Source organism: Coregonus clupeaformis, unplaced genomic scaffold (genome assembly GCF_020615455.1).
Source record: "Coregonus clupeaformis isolate EN_2021a unplaced genomic scaffold, ASM2061545v1 scaf0652, whole genome shotgun sequence".
Lineage (NCBI taxonomy): Eukaryota > Metazoa > Chordata > Actinopteri > Salmoniformes > Salmonidae > Coregonus > Coregonus clupeaformis.
Window position 1 is genome coordinate 168,721 of NW_025534107.1, and position 17,493 is coordinate 186,213.

At 42.5% G+C, this 17,493-nt stretch overlaps 1 protein-coding gene across 2 annotated transcripts; it reads right to left on the reverse strand.

The window, feature by feature from the left end:
* Positions 1 to 2,959: 2,959 nt before the first annotated feature.
* Positions 2,960 to 5,032, reverse strand: LOC121559994 (F-box only protein 5-like). 2 transcript variants are annotated; one of them, XM_045216257.1, is made up of 4 exons: positions 4,415 to 5,032; positions 4,199 to 4,286; positions 3,848 to 3,937; positions 2,960 to 3,545 (listed from the first exon to the last, which is right to left on the reverse strand). In XM_045216257.1, exons 1-4 carry the CDS (start codon positions 5,008 to 5,010, stop codon positions 3,300 to 3,302), a joined length of 1,020 nt encoding a protein of 339 aa, XP_045072192.1. In that variant the 5' UTR covers positions 5,011 to 5,032; the 3' UTR covers positions 2,960 to 3,299. The 2 variants fall into 2 exon arrangements, with proteins under 2 accessions (XP_045072192.1, XP_045072193.1); XM_045216258.1 differs by lacking the exon at positions 3,848 to 3,937.
* Positions 5,033 to 17,493: the final 12,461 nt, after the last annotated feature.

Genomic DNA, 17,493 nt, shown 5'->3' on the forward strand with positions numbered 1-17,493 from the left:
ATGCTAAAAGAGGCATAATTCAGCCATAATCCAAGAGGAAGTTGTGTATCTCTTTACTGGAAGCATCCTCTAATCGTGCACTTTTTCAGTACAATGGGCCTCAGGATCACTTTTTCAGATATTAATTTTATTTTTGATTAAATTGAAGAGGGGAATCCGTTCAACATTTAAGTAAATGTGTATGGCCTTACTTTAAGAACCTATCTAGAATAAGAACGCTTCTGTGAAGGTGAGAAATAGTGACCATAATCCAATTGGACAGAAAATCCCAATCAACAGTTATCAGTCATTTGAGCGGCCAACATGTTGATTGTTTGACTCAGTGGTAGCCTAGGGCATCGCATCTTCTTCTTTGTATACTCTACATATATGAATAATATTTTTCTCCTTTACACTACAATCTATTATTGGAAGATATAAACAGGGGGCGGTTGAGAGGGGGAGGAAAAGTGCTAGTTACACTGAACAAAAATATAAACGCAACATTCAACAATTTCAACGATTTTACTGAGTTACAGTTCATATAAGGAAATCAGTCAATTGAAATAAATTAATTAGGCCCTAATCTATGGATTTCACATGACTGGCAATACAGATATGCATCTGTTAGTCACAGATACCTTTTTTTTAAAGGTAGGGGTGTGGATCAGAAAACAAGTCAGTATCTGGTGTGACCACCATTTGCCTCATGCAGCGACATCTCCTTCGCATAGAGTTGATCAGGCTGTTGATTGTGGCCTGTGGAATGTTGTCCCACTCCTTCTCAATGGCTGTGTGAAGTTGCTGGATATTGGCAGGAACTGGAACACGCTGTCATACACGTCAATCCAGAGCATCCCAAACATGCTCGATGGGTGACATGTATGGTGAGTATGCAGGCCATGGAAGAACTGGGACATTTTCAGCTTCTTGGAATTGTGGACAGATCCTTGCTACATGGGGATGTGCATTATCATGCTAAAACATGAGGGTTTTGCGGCAGATGAATGGCACAACAATGGGCCTCAGGATCTCGTCACGGTATCTCTGTGCATTCAAATTTCCATTGATAAAATGCAATTGTGTTCGTTGTCCGTAGCTTATACCTGCCCATACCATAACCCCACCACAGGGCACTCTGTTCACAAACGTTGACATCAGCAAACCGTCTGCCCACACAGGCGCAATACACGCTGTCTGCCATCTGTCCGGTACAGTTGAAAACTGCACATTTTAGAGTGGCCTTTTATTGTTCCCAGCACAAGGTGCACCTGTGTAATGATCATGCTGTTTAATCTACTTCTTGATATGCCAAACCTGTCAGGTGGATGGATTATCTTGGCAAAAGAGAAATGCTCATTAAGAGGGACGTAAACAAATTTGTGCACACATTTTGAGATAAGCTTTTTGTGCATATTGAACATTTCCGGGGTCTTTTATTTCAGCTCATTAAACATGGGACCAACACTTTACATGTTGCGTTGATATTTTTGTTCAGTGTAGTTCCACCCCCGAGGGCGTTGCCCAGAGCAGGAGGGGGAAGTCACAAAAATGGCTACTTGTCACCACGGCTGGCAGGACACATGCCGGAACGGTCAACTGCACATTGACATTTTGTGTAGCAGGCAGCAATAGAGAGCAACCCCAGGATAGAGGTGCACAGAGGGGAGCTGACACAACTGTGGCCAGACACCGATGGACTGGGAGGACGTGCACTGAGAGGAAGGCTAATTGGAAAAACCACTGATGTATTGGGTCTGCAGGAGAAAAACAAAGGCATCTCTTTTGAGTGACAGCAAAATGCTTTTAATGCACAGAGAGCATTATGTTTCACTATTGAAAGATGATACAATTGTGAAATAAGTTGGCCCGTTGCTTTACCATATAGACTTTGAGCAAGCACCACTGATTATTTCAGGCAGCAGATAAGGCCTATGAAATCAATTTTAGTGAGACTGGGGAGAAATTGTGTTTGTATTACCCAGAGACTTTTTAATTGAACGTACAGTATAGTATCGCTGTTACATTTCTCAATTATTAAATGCCCCCAATATGTGAAAAACACATGAACTTTACAGATAAGCCTACACATCCAATTTGATTTTATTGGAGAATACCAGTAATTTGTTTGACATGATGTAGCCTTTAGTCTGCATAAAAAATGAGGGTCGTCAACTTATCATGGACCTCATGAGTTGCTTTTAGACAGCTGTGATTTGGCTCCACTCCGATGGGCATACAGAGGAACCATAAAACAAATTGCACCTCATTCTAAACTGTTAGAATAATGGGTCTGTTGTCAGTCGGATATAGCACATTATCAAACCCTCAGTAGAGTAATCCACTGAGCGGCTATCCTGAGCAATGTACTGATGATATCTTAATTGCCTGAAATCATTGACCAGGAAGGGTGTATGAATCACTGGTGTCAATGTGTAAAGAATGTCCGTTTTCAGCTATGCCTAGTCTTCAACTCCTTAAGGTTAACAATGCATCTTTCCAGATAGTGAGTAATCGGAGGATTTCAGAGAAGCATATGAAATTCTGTGCAGTATGTGGGAGAGGAGCAAGAGGAGAGAGCCATAGTTGAGGTTAATCATTTGCAGCTTGGTGGAAATTCATTTGTAATTAAAAAGTAATGCATTTTCATGAATTCATTGGCATCAATGGCTTCATTACTCCTTTATAAAAGAGGTGACATGTTGAGGCCGAAGACCTTTGTTAAAGCCACAAGACTGGACTACCAATTACATTGGAAAATACATTGCAGTATGGCACCAATGGATGAATGGCTTAGTTTCACCAGTTGTCAGCTCTTTTGAAGCAAGTGGCATTGTGACATGCGCGGCTTGATTAAATTCTGAAAATAAGTTTGTGCATGCATGCGCGTTTTCTGGCGGTATGTAGCTTAGAAAAATAAATTGGGAGAAAAACAAAACAATTTAGAAAATCGCAAAATAAATTTATTTCAACAATATAAATATTTACATTTCACATTTAACAGACAAATATATTTACGGACGGATATTCCATTAAGAAATATAAAATGAATGTACAATTCAGGTAAACATTCTGTTTTTGGCTTCCAGTAAGATTGTCGCTTTCTGACGACAAATGCCGAACACCTGGCATCACGGGATTGTCACAGAATACAAATGTGTTCTAATACAGGGTATTCCAATAGCCGAGATCCCTTTGGTATGTGGAGAGGAGGCAGTGGGCTAAAAGGTCCATGAATAAAACTACTAAATAATAGTTAAAATTTAGTTGGTTTTTAAAAAAGGTGCGTTATTGAGTCTTCATCCAGGGCGGCGTTGATCTCACAGGCGCCTGACGTTCCTCTTGCTGCGAGCGCTGCCGATGAGGATGGCTCTGGAGCTGCTAGGCCCCCGGGCCAGCCCTGTGTGGCAGGCTGAGGAGCCATGAAAAGGGCCCTGGCACAGGGTGCAGAAGTCAAAGGCACAGCTGAGGCGGGTACAGGTGGCCCTCATGGCATCTGCGTTGGCAGGAGAGCCGCAGCGCTTACAGGGCTTCAGCGACTCGTGCTGCTTCAGCAAACTGGCAGCCTAGAGAACACAAGCAAAGAATGTATAAGGCTACGGAGCATAACTCACTCATTGTATCACTTGTAACATGAACATGTCAATTACTTTCTTAGAACTGATTGAAGGGTGACACCAACTCTCAATAAGTACACACACTGAGCACCATCATGTCCTCTGAACCTTTACATGCAAAGTGAATAGCGCAACCGTCACCGCTTGGTATTCTCTGAAGCGAGATTGCTGGGAGCAGTACAGCGACGGTGTGCCTTCTCTCTGGGAGAGCATCCTATAGCTAGACTTATGGATAAGGGGGTTGAAGCTACCCTCTGCATACAGGTCATTACAACCCGGGACAGGGCGGCGTCTCGTGTCAAAGAGCCGACATTCTCCAGTCCTACAGAAGTTCTTGGGTCCTACAACAAAAACGGACATTGCCATTTACCAAACAATATTCATGCAGTGGATTACCCTATGGTTAGGTAATTAAGATTGAAGTACTTGAAGGAGCCCCTGTAAATGAATCCAGATTAAGAACATATCAGCATAAGGGATTAGAAAAGTTTGGAGCCTCTGCAAGCTAAAAAAAACAAACCATCAATGTGGTTCAAAACCATTGACACCTGATAAAGGGTATACAATGACTAAAGGAACCCCCAGTTAAATGTTAGCGCTACCCTGAGTCTCTGTTTAGCCTGGTCGCATCTACGGAGTGCAGACTTGTCTTGGTAGATTTTTCTCCAGGTCTTGCTCACTTTTCTACAGCTGTGAAGAAAACCACCATGAATGAATACATGATAAGAGTATAAAAACATTTCCATGTTGAAAAACCTGTACAATTGTCATAGGACCAGTAAAGGTCACATGTTTACCTTATTACATTTGTCATTTACCTTATCAAGTCGACATCTCCTAGCAGACGCAGGATCCTGGTGAGGATGTGCTTCATGTCCCTCTCCAGCAGTGCTTTTAAAACAGCCATACATTCAAGGCCCATGTTCCCACCCAAAACCCTTTCAAGGCCGGAGTCCTCTGCTAGCCGGCTAATGACAGACCAGTCATAGCTATGGGTCCTCTTGAAACTGTTGGCGAGATCTTGGCATACAGCGTGTTGAAACTTCAGTATGGGGAGTTTTGAGGCAGTATGCTTAGCCTTGTGATAATCAGCAACTGGAGTACATGGGGAGAATATATCCTGTCCTGGAGACTGTTCTAGTTCCTTTATGTTATCAACGTCCTCTATCTGGCTGTTCTGTAAAGAGAGGAAACCGCTGTCCTCGAATGCTTCACAGCCTAGGTTTACCTCGTCAAGTACCCCATCATGTTGGTTGTTCTCCTTATTGTGAACACCTTTCACATCATCCTTGAGGCAAAAGTTGGCAGCGGTGGTGACACATGGTGAGAGCTGTGGTTTGACTACTACTTGGACGCATTCCTTTAGTGGGGAGGTTTTCAGGCCCGACTCCTTGTATGTGACATGTTTCTCCATGTTGCATGGAAACCGGGGTTCATCGTAGTTGGACGGACACTTCATTTTTAAATGACTGATTGTGGTCACAAAATGTAGCCCTGAGGAAGAGAAAATAAAACGGTGCATTAGCCAGTTTAATCTCAATCAAAACGCGACAAACTGGCTAGCTACAGTAGCTACATAACACATTGTATCAAACCACCGTGGATTGCACACTCATACTAGAGTTAGTTACATTCTCTAAAATGTAACATTAGCTAGATATTGTTTTGGTTGATCAAAAAGTTAGGACAATTTAGAGCTGCAATCCCTCCAAATCAAAGGGCGCCCTACCCTAGTTCCCCCCAATTTAGCTTGCAGCATAGCTAACTAGCTAGCCAGGTTAGCTAACCGGCTAGCCAACTAATTTAGAGTAAAATATTATAGTTAACTACTATTGGGGATTTATTATTCTCCTAAATTGATGGGATGACTAACTTAGAAAGAATGCATTCTTGACTGGGCTAATGTAGGCTGTGACACCTGGCAGGCTGTGATTGATGTGAAGAGCTGTTTTAGGGGGTAAAATAAGATAAGGATTGTGTCTTCAAATGCTAGACTATACTGGTTCTTTGTGATCTGTGAGCCTTCCTTGGACATAGGAATGATGTCTAAGGGAGCTGGCTCTTCTCACTATCAATCAATTTCAATCAATTTTATTTTATATAGCCCTTCTTACATCAGCTAATATCTCGAAGTGCTGTACAGAAACCCAGCCTAAAACCCCAAACAGCTAGTAATGCAGGTGTAGAAGCACGGTGGCTAGGAAAAACTCCCTAGAAAGGCGAAAACCTAGGAAGAAACCTAGAGAGGAACCAGGCTATGAGGGGTGGCCAGTCCTCTTCTGGCTGTGCCGGGTGGAGATTATAACAGAACCATGCCAAGATGTTCAAAAATGTTCATAAGTGACAAGCATGGTCAAATAATAATCAGGAATAAATCTCAGTTGGCTTTTCATAGCCGATCATTAAAGAGTTGAAAACAGCAGGTCTGGGACAGGTAGGGGTTTCGTAGCCGCAGGCAGAACAGTTGAAACTGGAATAGCAGCAAGGCCAGGCGGACTGGGGACAGCAAGGTGTCATCATGCCCGGTAGTCCTGACGTATGGTCCTAGGGCTCAGGTTTTCAGAGAGAAAGAGAGAACGAGAGAATTAGAGAGAGCATACTTACATTCACACAGGACACTGGATAAGACAGGAGAAGTACTCCAAGTATAACCAACTAACCCCAGCCCCCCGACACATAAACTACTGCAGCATAAATACTGGAGGCTGAGACAGGAGCGGTCCGGAGAGACTGTGGCCCCATCCGAAGAAACCCCGGACAGGGCCAAACAGGAAGGATATAACCCCACCCACTCCGCCAAAGCACAGCCCCCGCACCACTAGAGGGATATCCCCAACCACCAACTTACAATCCTGAGACAAGGCCGAGTATAGCCCACAGAGGTCTCCACCACAGCACAAACCAAGGGGGGCGCCAACCCAGACAGGAAGATCACGTCAGTAACTCAACCCACTCAAGTGACGCACCCCTCCCAGGGACGGCATGAAAGAGCACCAGCAAGCCAGTGACTCAGCCCCTGCAACAGGGTTAGAGGCAGAGAACCCCAGTGGAGAGGGGAACCGGCCCGGCAGAGACAGCAAGGGCTGTTCGTTGCTCCAGCCTTTCCGTTCACCTTCACACTCCTGGGCCAGACTACACTCAATCATATGACCTACTGAAGAGATAGGTCTTCAGTAAAGACTTAAAGGTTGAGACCGAGTCTGCGTCTCTCACATGGGTAGGCAGACTGTTCCATAAAAATGGAGATCTATAGGAGAAAGCCCTGCCTCCCGCTGTTTGCTTAGAAATTCTAGGGACAATTAGGAGGCCTGCGTCTTGTGACCGTAGCGTACGTATTGGTATGTACGGCAGGACCAACTCGGAAAGATAGGTAGGAGCAAGCCCATGTAACGCTTTATAGGTTAACAGTAAAACCTTGAAATCAGCCCTTGCCTTAACAGGAAGCCAGTGTAGGGAAGCTAGCACTGGAGTAATATGATCAAATTTCTTGGTTCTAGTCAGGATTCTAGCAGCCGTATTTAGCACTAACTGAAGTTTATTTAGTGCTTTATCCGGGTAGCCGGAAAATAGAGCATTGCAGTAGTCTAACCTAGAAGTAACAAATGCATGGATTAATTTTTCTGCATCATTTTTGGACAGAAAATTTCTGATTTTTGCAATGTTACGTAGATGGAAAAAAGCTGTCCTTGAAACAGTCTTGATATGTTCGTCAAAAGAGAGATCAGGGTCAAGAGTAACGCCTAGGTCCTTCACAGTTTTATTTGAGACGACTTTACAACCATCAAGATGAATTGTCAGATTTAACAGAAGATCTCTTTGTTTCTTGGGACCTAGAACAAGCATCTCTGTTTTGTCCGAGTTTAAAAGTAAAAAGTTTTCAGCCATCCACTTCCTTATGTCTGAAACACAGGCTTCTAGCGAGGGCAATTTTGGGGCTTCACCATGTTTCATTGAAATGTACAGCTGTGTGTCATCCGCATAGCAGTGAAAGTTAACATTATGTTTTCGAATAACATCCCCAAGAGGTAAAATATATAGTGAAAACAATAGTGGTCCTAAAACGGAACCTTGAGGAACACCGAAATGTACAGTTGATTTGTCGGAGGACAGACCATTCACAGAGACAAACTGATATCTTTCCGACAGGTAGGATCTAAACCAGGCCAGAACTTGTCCGTGTAGACCAATTTGGGTTTCCAGTCTCTCCAAAAGAATGTGGTGATCGATGGTGTCAAAGGCAGCACTAAGGTCTAGTAGCACGAGGACAGATGCAGAGCCTCGGTCTGACGCCATTAAAAGGTCATTTACCACCTTCACAAGTGCAGTCTCAGTGCTATGATGGGGTCTAAAACCAGACTGAAGCATTTCGTATACATTGTTTGTCTTCAGAAAGGCAGTGAGTTGCTGCGCAACAGCTTTTTCTAAAATGTTTGAGAGGAATGGAAGATTCGATATAGGCCGATAGTTTTTATATTTTCCGGGTCAAGGTTTGGCTTTTTCAAGAGAGGCTTTATCACTGCCACTTTTAGTGAGTTTGGTACACATCCGGTGGATAGAGAGCTGTTTATTATGTTCAACATAGGAGGGCCAAGCACAGGAAGCAGCTCCTTCAGCAGTTTAGTAGGAATAGGATCCAGTATGCAGCTTGAAGGTTTAGAGGCCATGATTATTTTCATCATTGTGTCAAGAGATATAGTACTAAAACACTTAAGTGTCTCTCCTGATCCCAGGCCCTCGCAGAGCTGTGCAGATCCAGGACAGCTAAGCCCTGGAGGAATACGCAGATTCAAAGAGGAGTCCGTAATTTGCTTTCTAATGGTCATGATCTTTTCCTCAAAGAAGTTCATGAATTTATCACTGCTGAAGTGAAAGCCATCCTCTCTTGGGGAATGCTGCTTTTTAGTTAGCTTTGCAACAGTATCAAAAATAAATTTTGGATTGTTCTTATTTTCCTCAATTAAGTTGGAAAAGTAGGATGATCGAGCAGCAGTGAGGGCTCTTCGGTACTGCACGGTACTGTCTTTCCAAGCTAGTCGGAAGACTTCCAGTTTGGTGTGGCGCCATTTCCGTTCCAATTTCCTGGAAGCTTGCTTCAAAGCTCGGGTATTTTCTGTATACCAGGGAGCTAGTTTCTTATGACAAATGTTTTTCGTTTTTAGGGGTGCAACTGCATCTAGGGTATTGCGCAAGGTTAAATTGAGTTCCTCAGTTAAGTGGTTAACTGATTTTTGTCCTCTGACGTCCTTGGGTAGGCAGAAGGAGTCTGGAAGGGCATCAATGAATTTTTGTGTTGTTTGAGAATTTATAGCACGACTTTTGATGCTCCTTGGTTGGGGTCTGAGCAGATTATTTGTTGCGATTGCAAATGTAATAAAATGGTGGTCCGATAGTCCAGGATTTTGTGGAAAAACATTAAGATCTACAACATTTATTCCATGGGACAAAACTAGGTCCAGAGTATGACTGTGGCAGTGAGTAGGTCCAGAGACATGTTGGACAAAACCCACTGAGTCGATAATGGCTCCGAAAGACTTTTGGAGTGGGTCTGTGGACTTCTCCATGTGAATATTAAAATCACCAAAAATTAGAATATGATCTGCTATGACTACAAGGTCTGATAGGAATTCAGGAAACTCAGAGAGGAACGCTGTATATGGCCCAGGAGGCCTGTAAACAGTAGCTATAAAAAGTGATTGAGTAGGCTGCATAGATTTCATGACTAGAAGCTCAAAAGATGAAAACGCCATTTTTTTTTTTGTAAATTGAAATTTGCTATCGTAGATGTTAGCAACACCTCCGCCTTTGCGGGATGCACGGGGAATATGGTCACTAGTGTAACCAGGAGGTGAGGCCTCATTTAACACAGCAAATTCATCAGGCTTAAGCCATGTTTCAGTCAGGCCAATCACATCAAGATTATGATCAGTGATTAGTTCATTGACTATGACTGCCTTTGAAGTGAGGGATCTAACATTAAGTAACCCTATTTTGAGATGTGAGGTATCACGATCTCTTTCAATAATGGCAGGAATGGAGGAGGTCTTTATCCTAATAAGATTGCTAGGGTGAACACCGCCATGTTTAGTTTTGCCCAACCTAGGTCGAGGCACAGACACAGTCTCAATGGGTATGGCTGAGCTGACTACACTGACTGTGCTATTGGCAGACTCCACTAAGCTGGCAGGTTGGCTAACAGCCTGCTGCCTGGCCTGCACCCTATTTCACTGTAGGGCTAGAGGAGTTAGAGCCCTATCTATGTTGGTAGATAAGAGGAGAGCACCCCTCCAGCTAGGATGGAGTCCGTCACTCCTCAGCAGGTCAGGCTTGATCCTGTTTGTGGGTGAGTCCCAGAAAGAGGGCCAATTATCCACAAATGTTATCTTTTGGGAGGGGCAGAAAACAGTTTTCAACCAGCGATTAAGTGCTGAGACTCTGCTGTAGAGCTCGTCACTTCCCCTAACTGGGAGGGGGCCAGAGACAATTACTCGATGCCGACACATCTTTCTAGCTGATTTACACGCTGAAGCTATGTTGCACTTGGTGACCTCTGACTGTTTCATCCTAACATCGTTGGTGCCGACGTGGATAACAATATCTCTATACTCTCTACACTCACCAGTTTTAGCTTTAGCCAGCACCATCTTTAGATTAGCCTTAACGTCGGTAGCCCTGCCCCCTGGTAAACAGTGTATGATCGCTGGGTGATTCGCTTTAAGTCTAATACTGCGGGTAATGGAGTCGCCAATGACTAGGGTTTTCAATTTGTCAGAGCTAATGGTGGGAGCCTTCGGCGTCTCAGACCCCGTAACGGGAGGAGTAGAGACTAGAGAAGACTCAGACTCAGACTCCGACTCGCTACATAATGGGGAAAACCGGTTGAAGGTTTCTGTCGGCTGAATGAGCGACACCGGTTGAGCATTCCAACAGTATTTCCCTCCAGAAGCCATGAGAAAGTTGTCCGGCTGCAGGGACTGTGCGGGGGGATTTATACTAACGTTACTGTCTGTACTTACTGGTGGCACAGACGCTGTTTCTTCCTTTCCTACACTGAGATTACCCTTGCCTAACGATTGCGTCTGAAGCTGGGCTTGTAGCACAGCTATTTTCACCGTAAGGGCGATCGTTCTCCTGTATATTATGAGTACAGCGACTGCAATTAGAAGACATCATGTTAATGTTACTACTTAGCTTCGGCTGTTGAAGATGTTGATGAACCATGTCCAGATAAAGCGTCCGGAGTGAAAAAGTTGAATAAGGGAAAAAAAGTTGCGATGGAAAAAAGGAAAATAACGTAAAGTTGGCAGCTAAAACGCACAGGAAAATGACTCTTCTGTCTCGGGATAAACGTCCGGGGTGAAAAAGTTTAACGAAAAAAGATGAGTGAGGACAAAACTAAAAAGTTGGTAAATTTGTTGAACACAAAGATTGATTAAACGTTTATTAAAAGTAAAACGTGAATAGTTTGGCAGGTAGCCAAGTAGCAACAAACAGCACAGCAGTACGGAGACAAACTATGATAGGTTGTTATGATAATCTTGTGCCTGGCTGAAGTGTGCAACAAATGGCGCCGAGGAGATGAGACCAACCCCTGAACCAACGGATTGGCTGAGAAAGTTTAAACCACGCTCAAGTCTTTACTCTAATTGGCCAGCAGAGAAGTGGGAAACTTTCTCTGTCGGAGTATTTGAGTATTGAATCTGGAACAATGTTTTTAGTTGTCTGGGGTGTCCTGCGAGACATCTCAGAGAGCCCGTATATACGAAACATCATATTTACCATCAGGGGCGGTGTGTTCATTAGGGCGATATGGGCGACGCACTGCCAAACGGGAAAAGGGATTTTTTTTCTAATCAATTATATCACGGCAACAGTAGTTATCAGTGTTCTAATCTAGACGTCTGATCTGCCACTAAATGTCCAATCAGGCTAAAGTCATGCTTCAAATGGCCCCGCCCCTTTTGGGGCGATTTCAGTCAGGTTGAAAATCGCCCCAGAAGTCTGTCATAGCCTCTCATGTAAAATCTTATTTTTTTCAAATATCAGAGCTTTCAATACAATCTCTATGGGTTTCTGAGGGCTTGCACTTACGCACTTTCCTCATACGTAACATAACCATGAACGTAACTAAGAAAAGAGCGGGTAGCAGCGTCAATCAATTCACGTACTACTATCAAAAGATGGCTAGCGTTCAGAGCTACTGGATTGTATGCTAGCGGTCATGAGGGAACATATTGTGGAGGAGGTGAAGTCGGCGAACTTCGTAGCTATCCAAGCTGACGAGACCACGGACGTTTCTACACAGACACAGCTGGTGCTTGTGCTGAGGTACATAGATAGCAACCACAAAGTGCAGGAGCGCTTTTTTGAGTTCCTTCCCATCTCGGAATCAACCTCAGTCTCAATCGCCAGTGTGCCTTTGGAGAGACTGAACGGTCTTTTTGCCGACGACGAGAAAGTCAAACCGTGGTGCACTGGCACTGTACCAGGTTCTCATGAGCTACAACCTCCAGGAGACGTTCTCTGAGACTGTGACTCTGTTGAACATCCTCATAACTACTCCCATGACAACAGCTGAAGCTGAGAGATGTTTCTCAACTTTGACACGAGTTAAGACATTCCTGCGAAATTCAATGGGCCAGGAACGTCTGAATGCACTGGCCATGCTTTCCATGGAGAGGGAACTAGTCCTCAGCATGCCTGATTTCAATGAGAAAGTCATTGAACGCTTTGCTGCATTGAAAGAGAGAAGAGAACAGTTTCAGTACAAGTAATGTAGCCTCTCTCTCTCTTTGTCCCTCCCTGTCTGTCTCTTTAACACACACACGCCCAAATCAGTTCACAGTTGATGTTGTTTAAAATAGTTATTTTTCATTTTTAAAAAAGTTTAAAAAAAATAATAATCTGTTCATGTTCATTTTTACAAATCTATACAATTGGCCAGAATATGGTTGTTCATATTTACAAATCTATACAATTGGCCAGAATATAGTTGTTCATTTTTACAAAGCCATACAGATAGCTGTGTTTACCTTTTCTAGAAATTATTTTCAAATTCTGTTTTCAGGCAAAATGTCTATCACTGTTCATTTTCACAAATCTATACAAGAGGGCAGAATATGGAAGTCTATAAAAATTTCTTATTACCAATAACTTGCATCAATGTTTTCAGTAGCCTCTATCAAAAGCTCCTGCTTGCTTGTTGTGAATTATGCTCAGGTGCACATATTTCAAATTCAACCATGAGGCAAAAAAATGTGGTAAAAGCTCTTGTTGATCCTGCAATCTGAACAAATACCAAGATGCTGTATTTTCAGCTGATATTTCATTTGTTTATGGAAATGCATATTGTTTATGCAGTGTTGAGGAATGTGAAAGAACACCCTTGATTATTTTTACTGTGATAACTTATTTTGCTTTTGTAAGCCAACACTTTTGAGATCAGTCAATAAATGCTTCTGGCATTGACTTATATGCTGCCCCTGTCTTCATGTTGTTGCTGGACATACAGTGGGGAAAAAAAGTATTTAGTCAGCCACCAATTGTGCAAGTTCTCCCACTTAAAAAGATGAGGGCTGTAATTTTCATCATAGGTACACGTCAACTATGACAGACAAAATGAGAAAAAAATTCCAGAAAATCACATTGTAGGATTTTTAATGAATTTATTTGCAAATTGTGGTGGAAAATAAGTATTTGGTCAATAACAAAAGTTTCTTAATACTTTGTTATATACCCTTTGTTGGCAATGACACAGGTCAAACGTTTTCTGTAAGTCTTCACAAGGTTTTCACACACTGTTGCTGGTATTTTGGCCCATTCCTCCATGCAGATCTCCTCTAGAGCAGTGATGTTTTGGGGCTGTCGCTGGGCAACACAGACTTTCAACTCCCCTCCAAAGATTTTCTATGGGGTTGAGATCTGGAGACTGGCTAGGCCACTCCAGGACCTTGAAATGCTTCTTACGAAGCCACTCCTTCGTTGCCCGGGCGGTGTGTTTGGGATCATTGTCATGCTGAAAGACCCAGCCACGTTTCATATTCAATGCCCTTGCTGATGGAAGGTTTTCACTCAAAATCTCACGATACATGGCCCCATTCATTCTTTCCTTTACACGGATCAGTCCTCCTCGTCCCTTTGCAGAAAAACAGCCCCAAAGCATGATGTTTCCGCCCCCATGCTTCACAGTAGGTATGGTGTTCTTTGGATGCAACTCAGTATTCTTTGTCCTCCAAACACGACGAGTTGAGTTTTTACCAAAAAGTTATATTTTGGTTTCATCTGACCATATGACATTCTCCCAATCCTCTTCTGGATCATCCAAATGCACTCTAGCAAACTTCAGACGGGCCTGGACATGTACTGGCTTAAGCAGGGGGACACGTCTGGCACTGCAGGATTTGAGTCCCTGGCGGCGTAGTGTGTTACTGATGGTAGGCTTTGTTACAGCTCTCTGCAGGTCATTCACTAGGTCCCCCGTGTGGTTCTGGGATTTTTGCTCACCGTTCTTGTGATCATTTTGACCCCACTGGGTGAGATCTTGCGTGGAGCCCCAGATCGAGGGAGATTATCAGTGGTCTTGTATGTCTTCCATTTCCTAATAATTGCTCCCACAGTTGATTTCTTCAAACCAAGCTGCTTACCTATTGCAGATTCAGTCTTCCCAGCCTGGTGCAGGTCTACAATTTTGTTTCTGGTGTCCTTTGACAGCTCTTTGGTCTTGGCCATAGTGGAGTTTGGAGTGTGACTGTTTGAGGTTGTGGACAGGTGTCTTTTATACTGATAACAAGTTCAAACAGGTGCCATTAATACAGGTAACGAGTGGAGGACAGAGGAGCCTCTTAAAGAAGAAGTTACAGGTCTGTGAGAGCCAGAAATCTTGCTTGTTTGTAGGTGACCAAACACTTATTTTCCACCATAATTTGCAAATAAATTCATAAAAAATCCTACAATGTGATTTTCAGGATATTTTTTTCTCAATTTGTCTGTCATAGTTGACGTGTACCTATGATGAAAATTACAGGCCTCTCTCATCTTTTTAAGTGGGAGAACTTGCACAATTGGTGGCTGACTAAATACTTTTTTCCCCCACTGTATCTTTTTTTAAATGTGTGTAGGTCACCTAAATCATCAGAAAAATTGCCCCCCCTGAGAATTTTTTCAGGAGCCTCCACTGTTTACCATTGAAGGTTTTTGCATTAATTAAAATAACTAGTATATCTTAGAAGTCGTGTTGACCTCTTTTGTTCCTAATACCAGATTTGAATTGACGCGACTTTGACACTACTAAACGATAATTGTTAACATTAATCGTAGGCAGCATCAGATCAGTCCAGTAACGTTAACCTTAACTATATTAAAGATAATAGTAATGTTAACTCTGTGGATATTATATTCATAGGATAGCCAACGCTAGCTAACCTCTAATTTTACGCGCGTACGTTTTGCGCTTAAAACGACAATATGTAATATTGACATTAACGTTATTGGAAAACGTATAGCTACTAAGCAGTTTAACTAGTTACCTATCGTTAAATGAATATTCAACTCCATTGCTAGTTAGCTAAGCCAGACAGTTATGGCTAGTTAGCTAGTCAAATTGGTTGACATTAACTAACGTTAGCTAACATTGCAACAAACTAGCCAGCCTGCATCAAATGAAATGCGACACATCATAGCCTAACACAATATCTAGTTATAATAGCAAGCTTAATTGAGGTAAAGTAACAAAATATTTCATACCTGTAACGTTAACTTTAAAAATGACTCCTTGTTTCCCACCTTTGTCTACTGTTTAACCTTTGCTAATGACATTAGCTAGCTAACCGGGGTTCCCCAAACTCCAGACCTACTTGAAACCCAGAGTAATTCCTGTTGGATTGACAGACGTCTGATTAAAGAGACATTTCATGTATCACTTACATCCCAAACAACAACAACAACAACAACAACGGCAGAACAGGACATTTCTAGGTATTTTCATGTCTCCTTATATACCAGCCTGCATTCAATTCATTTCCTATTAACATCTGCACAGGTATGATAATAACTGTTAACTTTTGTATGAATTAGCAGATGTTCCACTGTCATTAACTGAATCTATTATTGTAGAATAACCACGCTCGAAAAAAACACCTAGCAATGTAATAAACTCAATTACGTTCCCATTTTATAGAGCTTTTTTTATAGAGTTTCTTAGTAATATAGAACATTAGCAACTTAACTCTTCGATTTATATATGTGTTTAGGAACATCAATTAACCCTCTACACTCATGGGAATTGGCCTATATGGATAGGGCTAAATTGAAATGTTTCTTACAGAAGAAATATGAAACATATGCATAAACCTGGTAGCAATTGAAAGGGAACAGTTTGGAGATAACGGGAAATTATTAGACCAAAGTTGAGGACACAACAGTTCACCTGACACAAGACTGAATCCAAACATTACACTTGATTTTGTGTGCAGTTTACATTTACGGTACTTTTCGCAGCATTTGTTGATAACGAAATCTGAAAATACTCTGGATACATTCAGAAACATGATAAGAATATTCCTGGAAAATGTGGGGTAGGTGCAACATAAGACAAAAAAAATGACAAGGGCTTGAATGAGAGGACTAACTGGTGTCTCCAAGTGGCTACACAGTTCCTAAGTCATTTCAATGCACTTTTATGACTCAAAGAAGAGTCTTCAACTATAAGGTGTTTTTTTTTTAGCTCTCCTAGATGTGCTGTTGAGGAACTAAAGCAAGTACACTTGTAAATGTTTTGTTTAGAGCACAACCTTGCATCCCCGCCACCACACAATTAGTTGTTATTTACTCAATCCCAAAACGGACCATTATATATCGCAATCTGGGTCAGGTGGGCATCATTTGAAAGCTTGTTGTATTTCCAACACGACTAGCTACGTTATAAAATACGATCTTACAGTGTTAGGCTTTCACAAGGCAATTCAGAGAAACAGAACATAATGTTGGTGGGCATAGAAAGGAGGCATTAGTGCATTTAGGTGTGTGTTCCGCAGCAAAGTTTCTTCTCAATAGACAAACATAGGCTCATTCTGTTCAGAACAACTCAGGGTATGACGCCATGTCATCTTGTAACTGTACATCAAACATAGTGATCATAACGTTGACACTGTTTATGACATGAGTTTTATGATATGGAGACGTGATGCATTCACATTTCCATATCATAAACCTCATGTCATAAACAGTAAGAATAGCCTCCTGGTCTAAAGAGTGAAATGAGAAGTTATTTTTACATGCTGTGGATATTGACGAGGCCTCACTGTCTCTCTCTCTTTCTCTCTCTCTCTAACTCTGTCTCCCCACCCCTACGGCAGTGCAGTAAAAAAGAAACCTAACCTCAATATTTTCTCTCACAGTGCTGGGACTTGCTGGCCCATTAAATTATCCTTCCCATGTGTCATCTTGCACATTTCCTCCATGAAATGTTCGTATAATTAAACTTTCTTAATGATTTATAAGATATAATAATAGCCGTAAGTATTTCAGAGCAGGTTAAACTGACACCCTTTAAGTGCACGCGGGGGATGACCCTGTTTTAACATCGTTTCGGATGGGTGACTCCCGGCTGGAGAGAAGGAGGGATGGATGAAGGGAGAGAAGGAGGGAGGCAGGGAGAGAGAGGTAGAGACCCTGGTGTCGTAACTCAGGGTGATAGTGACATGTAGGAGAAGCCAGGGCCTCTTGAACCCAGGGAGGGAAGGAGGGTCACCCTCACACACACAGACAGAAAGTCAGACAGACACGGGCCAGTCTGCTACCAGTGGCACACACACACACACACACACACACACACACACACACACACACACACACACACACACACACACACACACACACACACACACACACACACACACACACA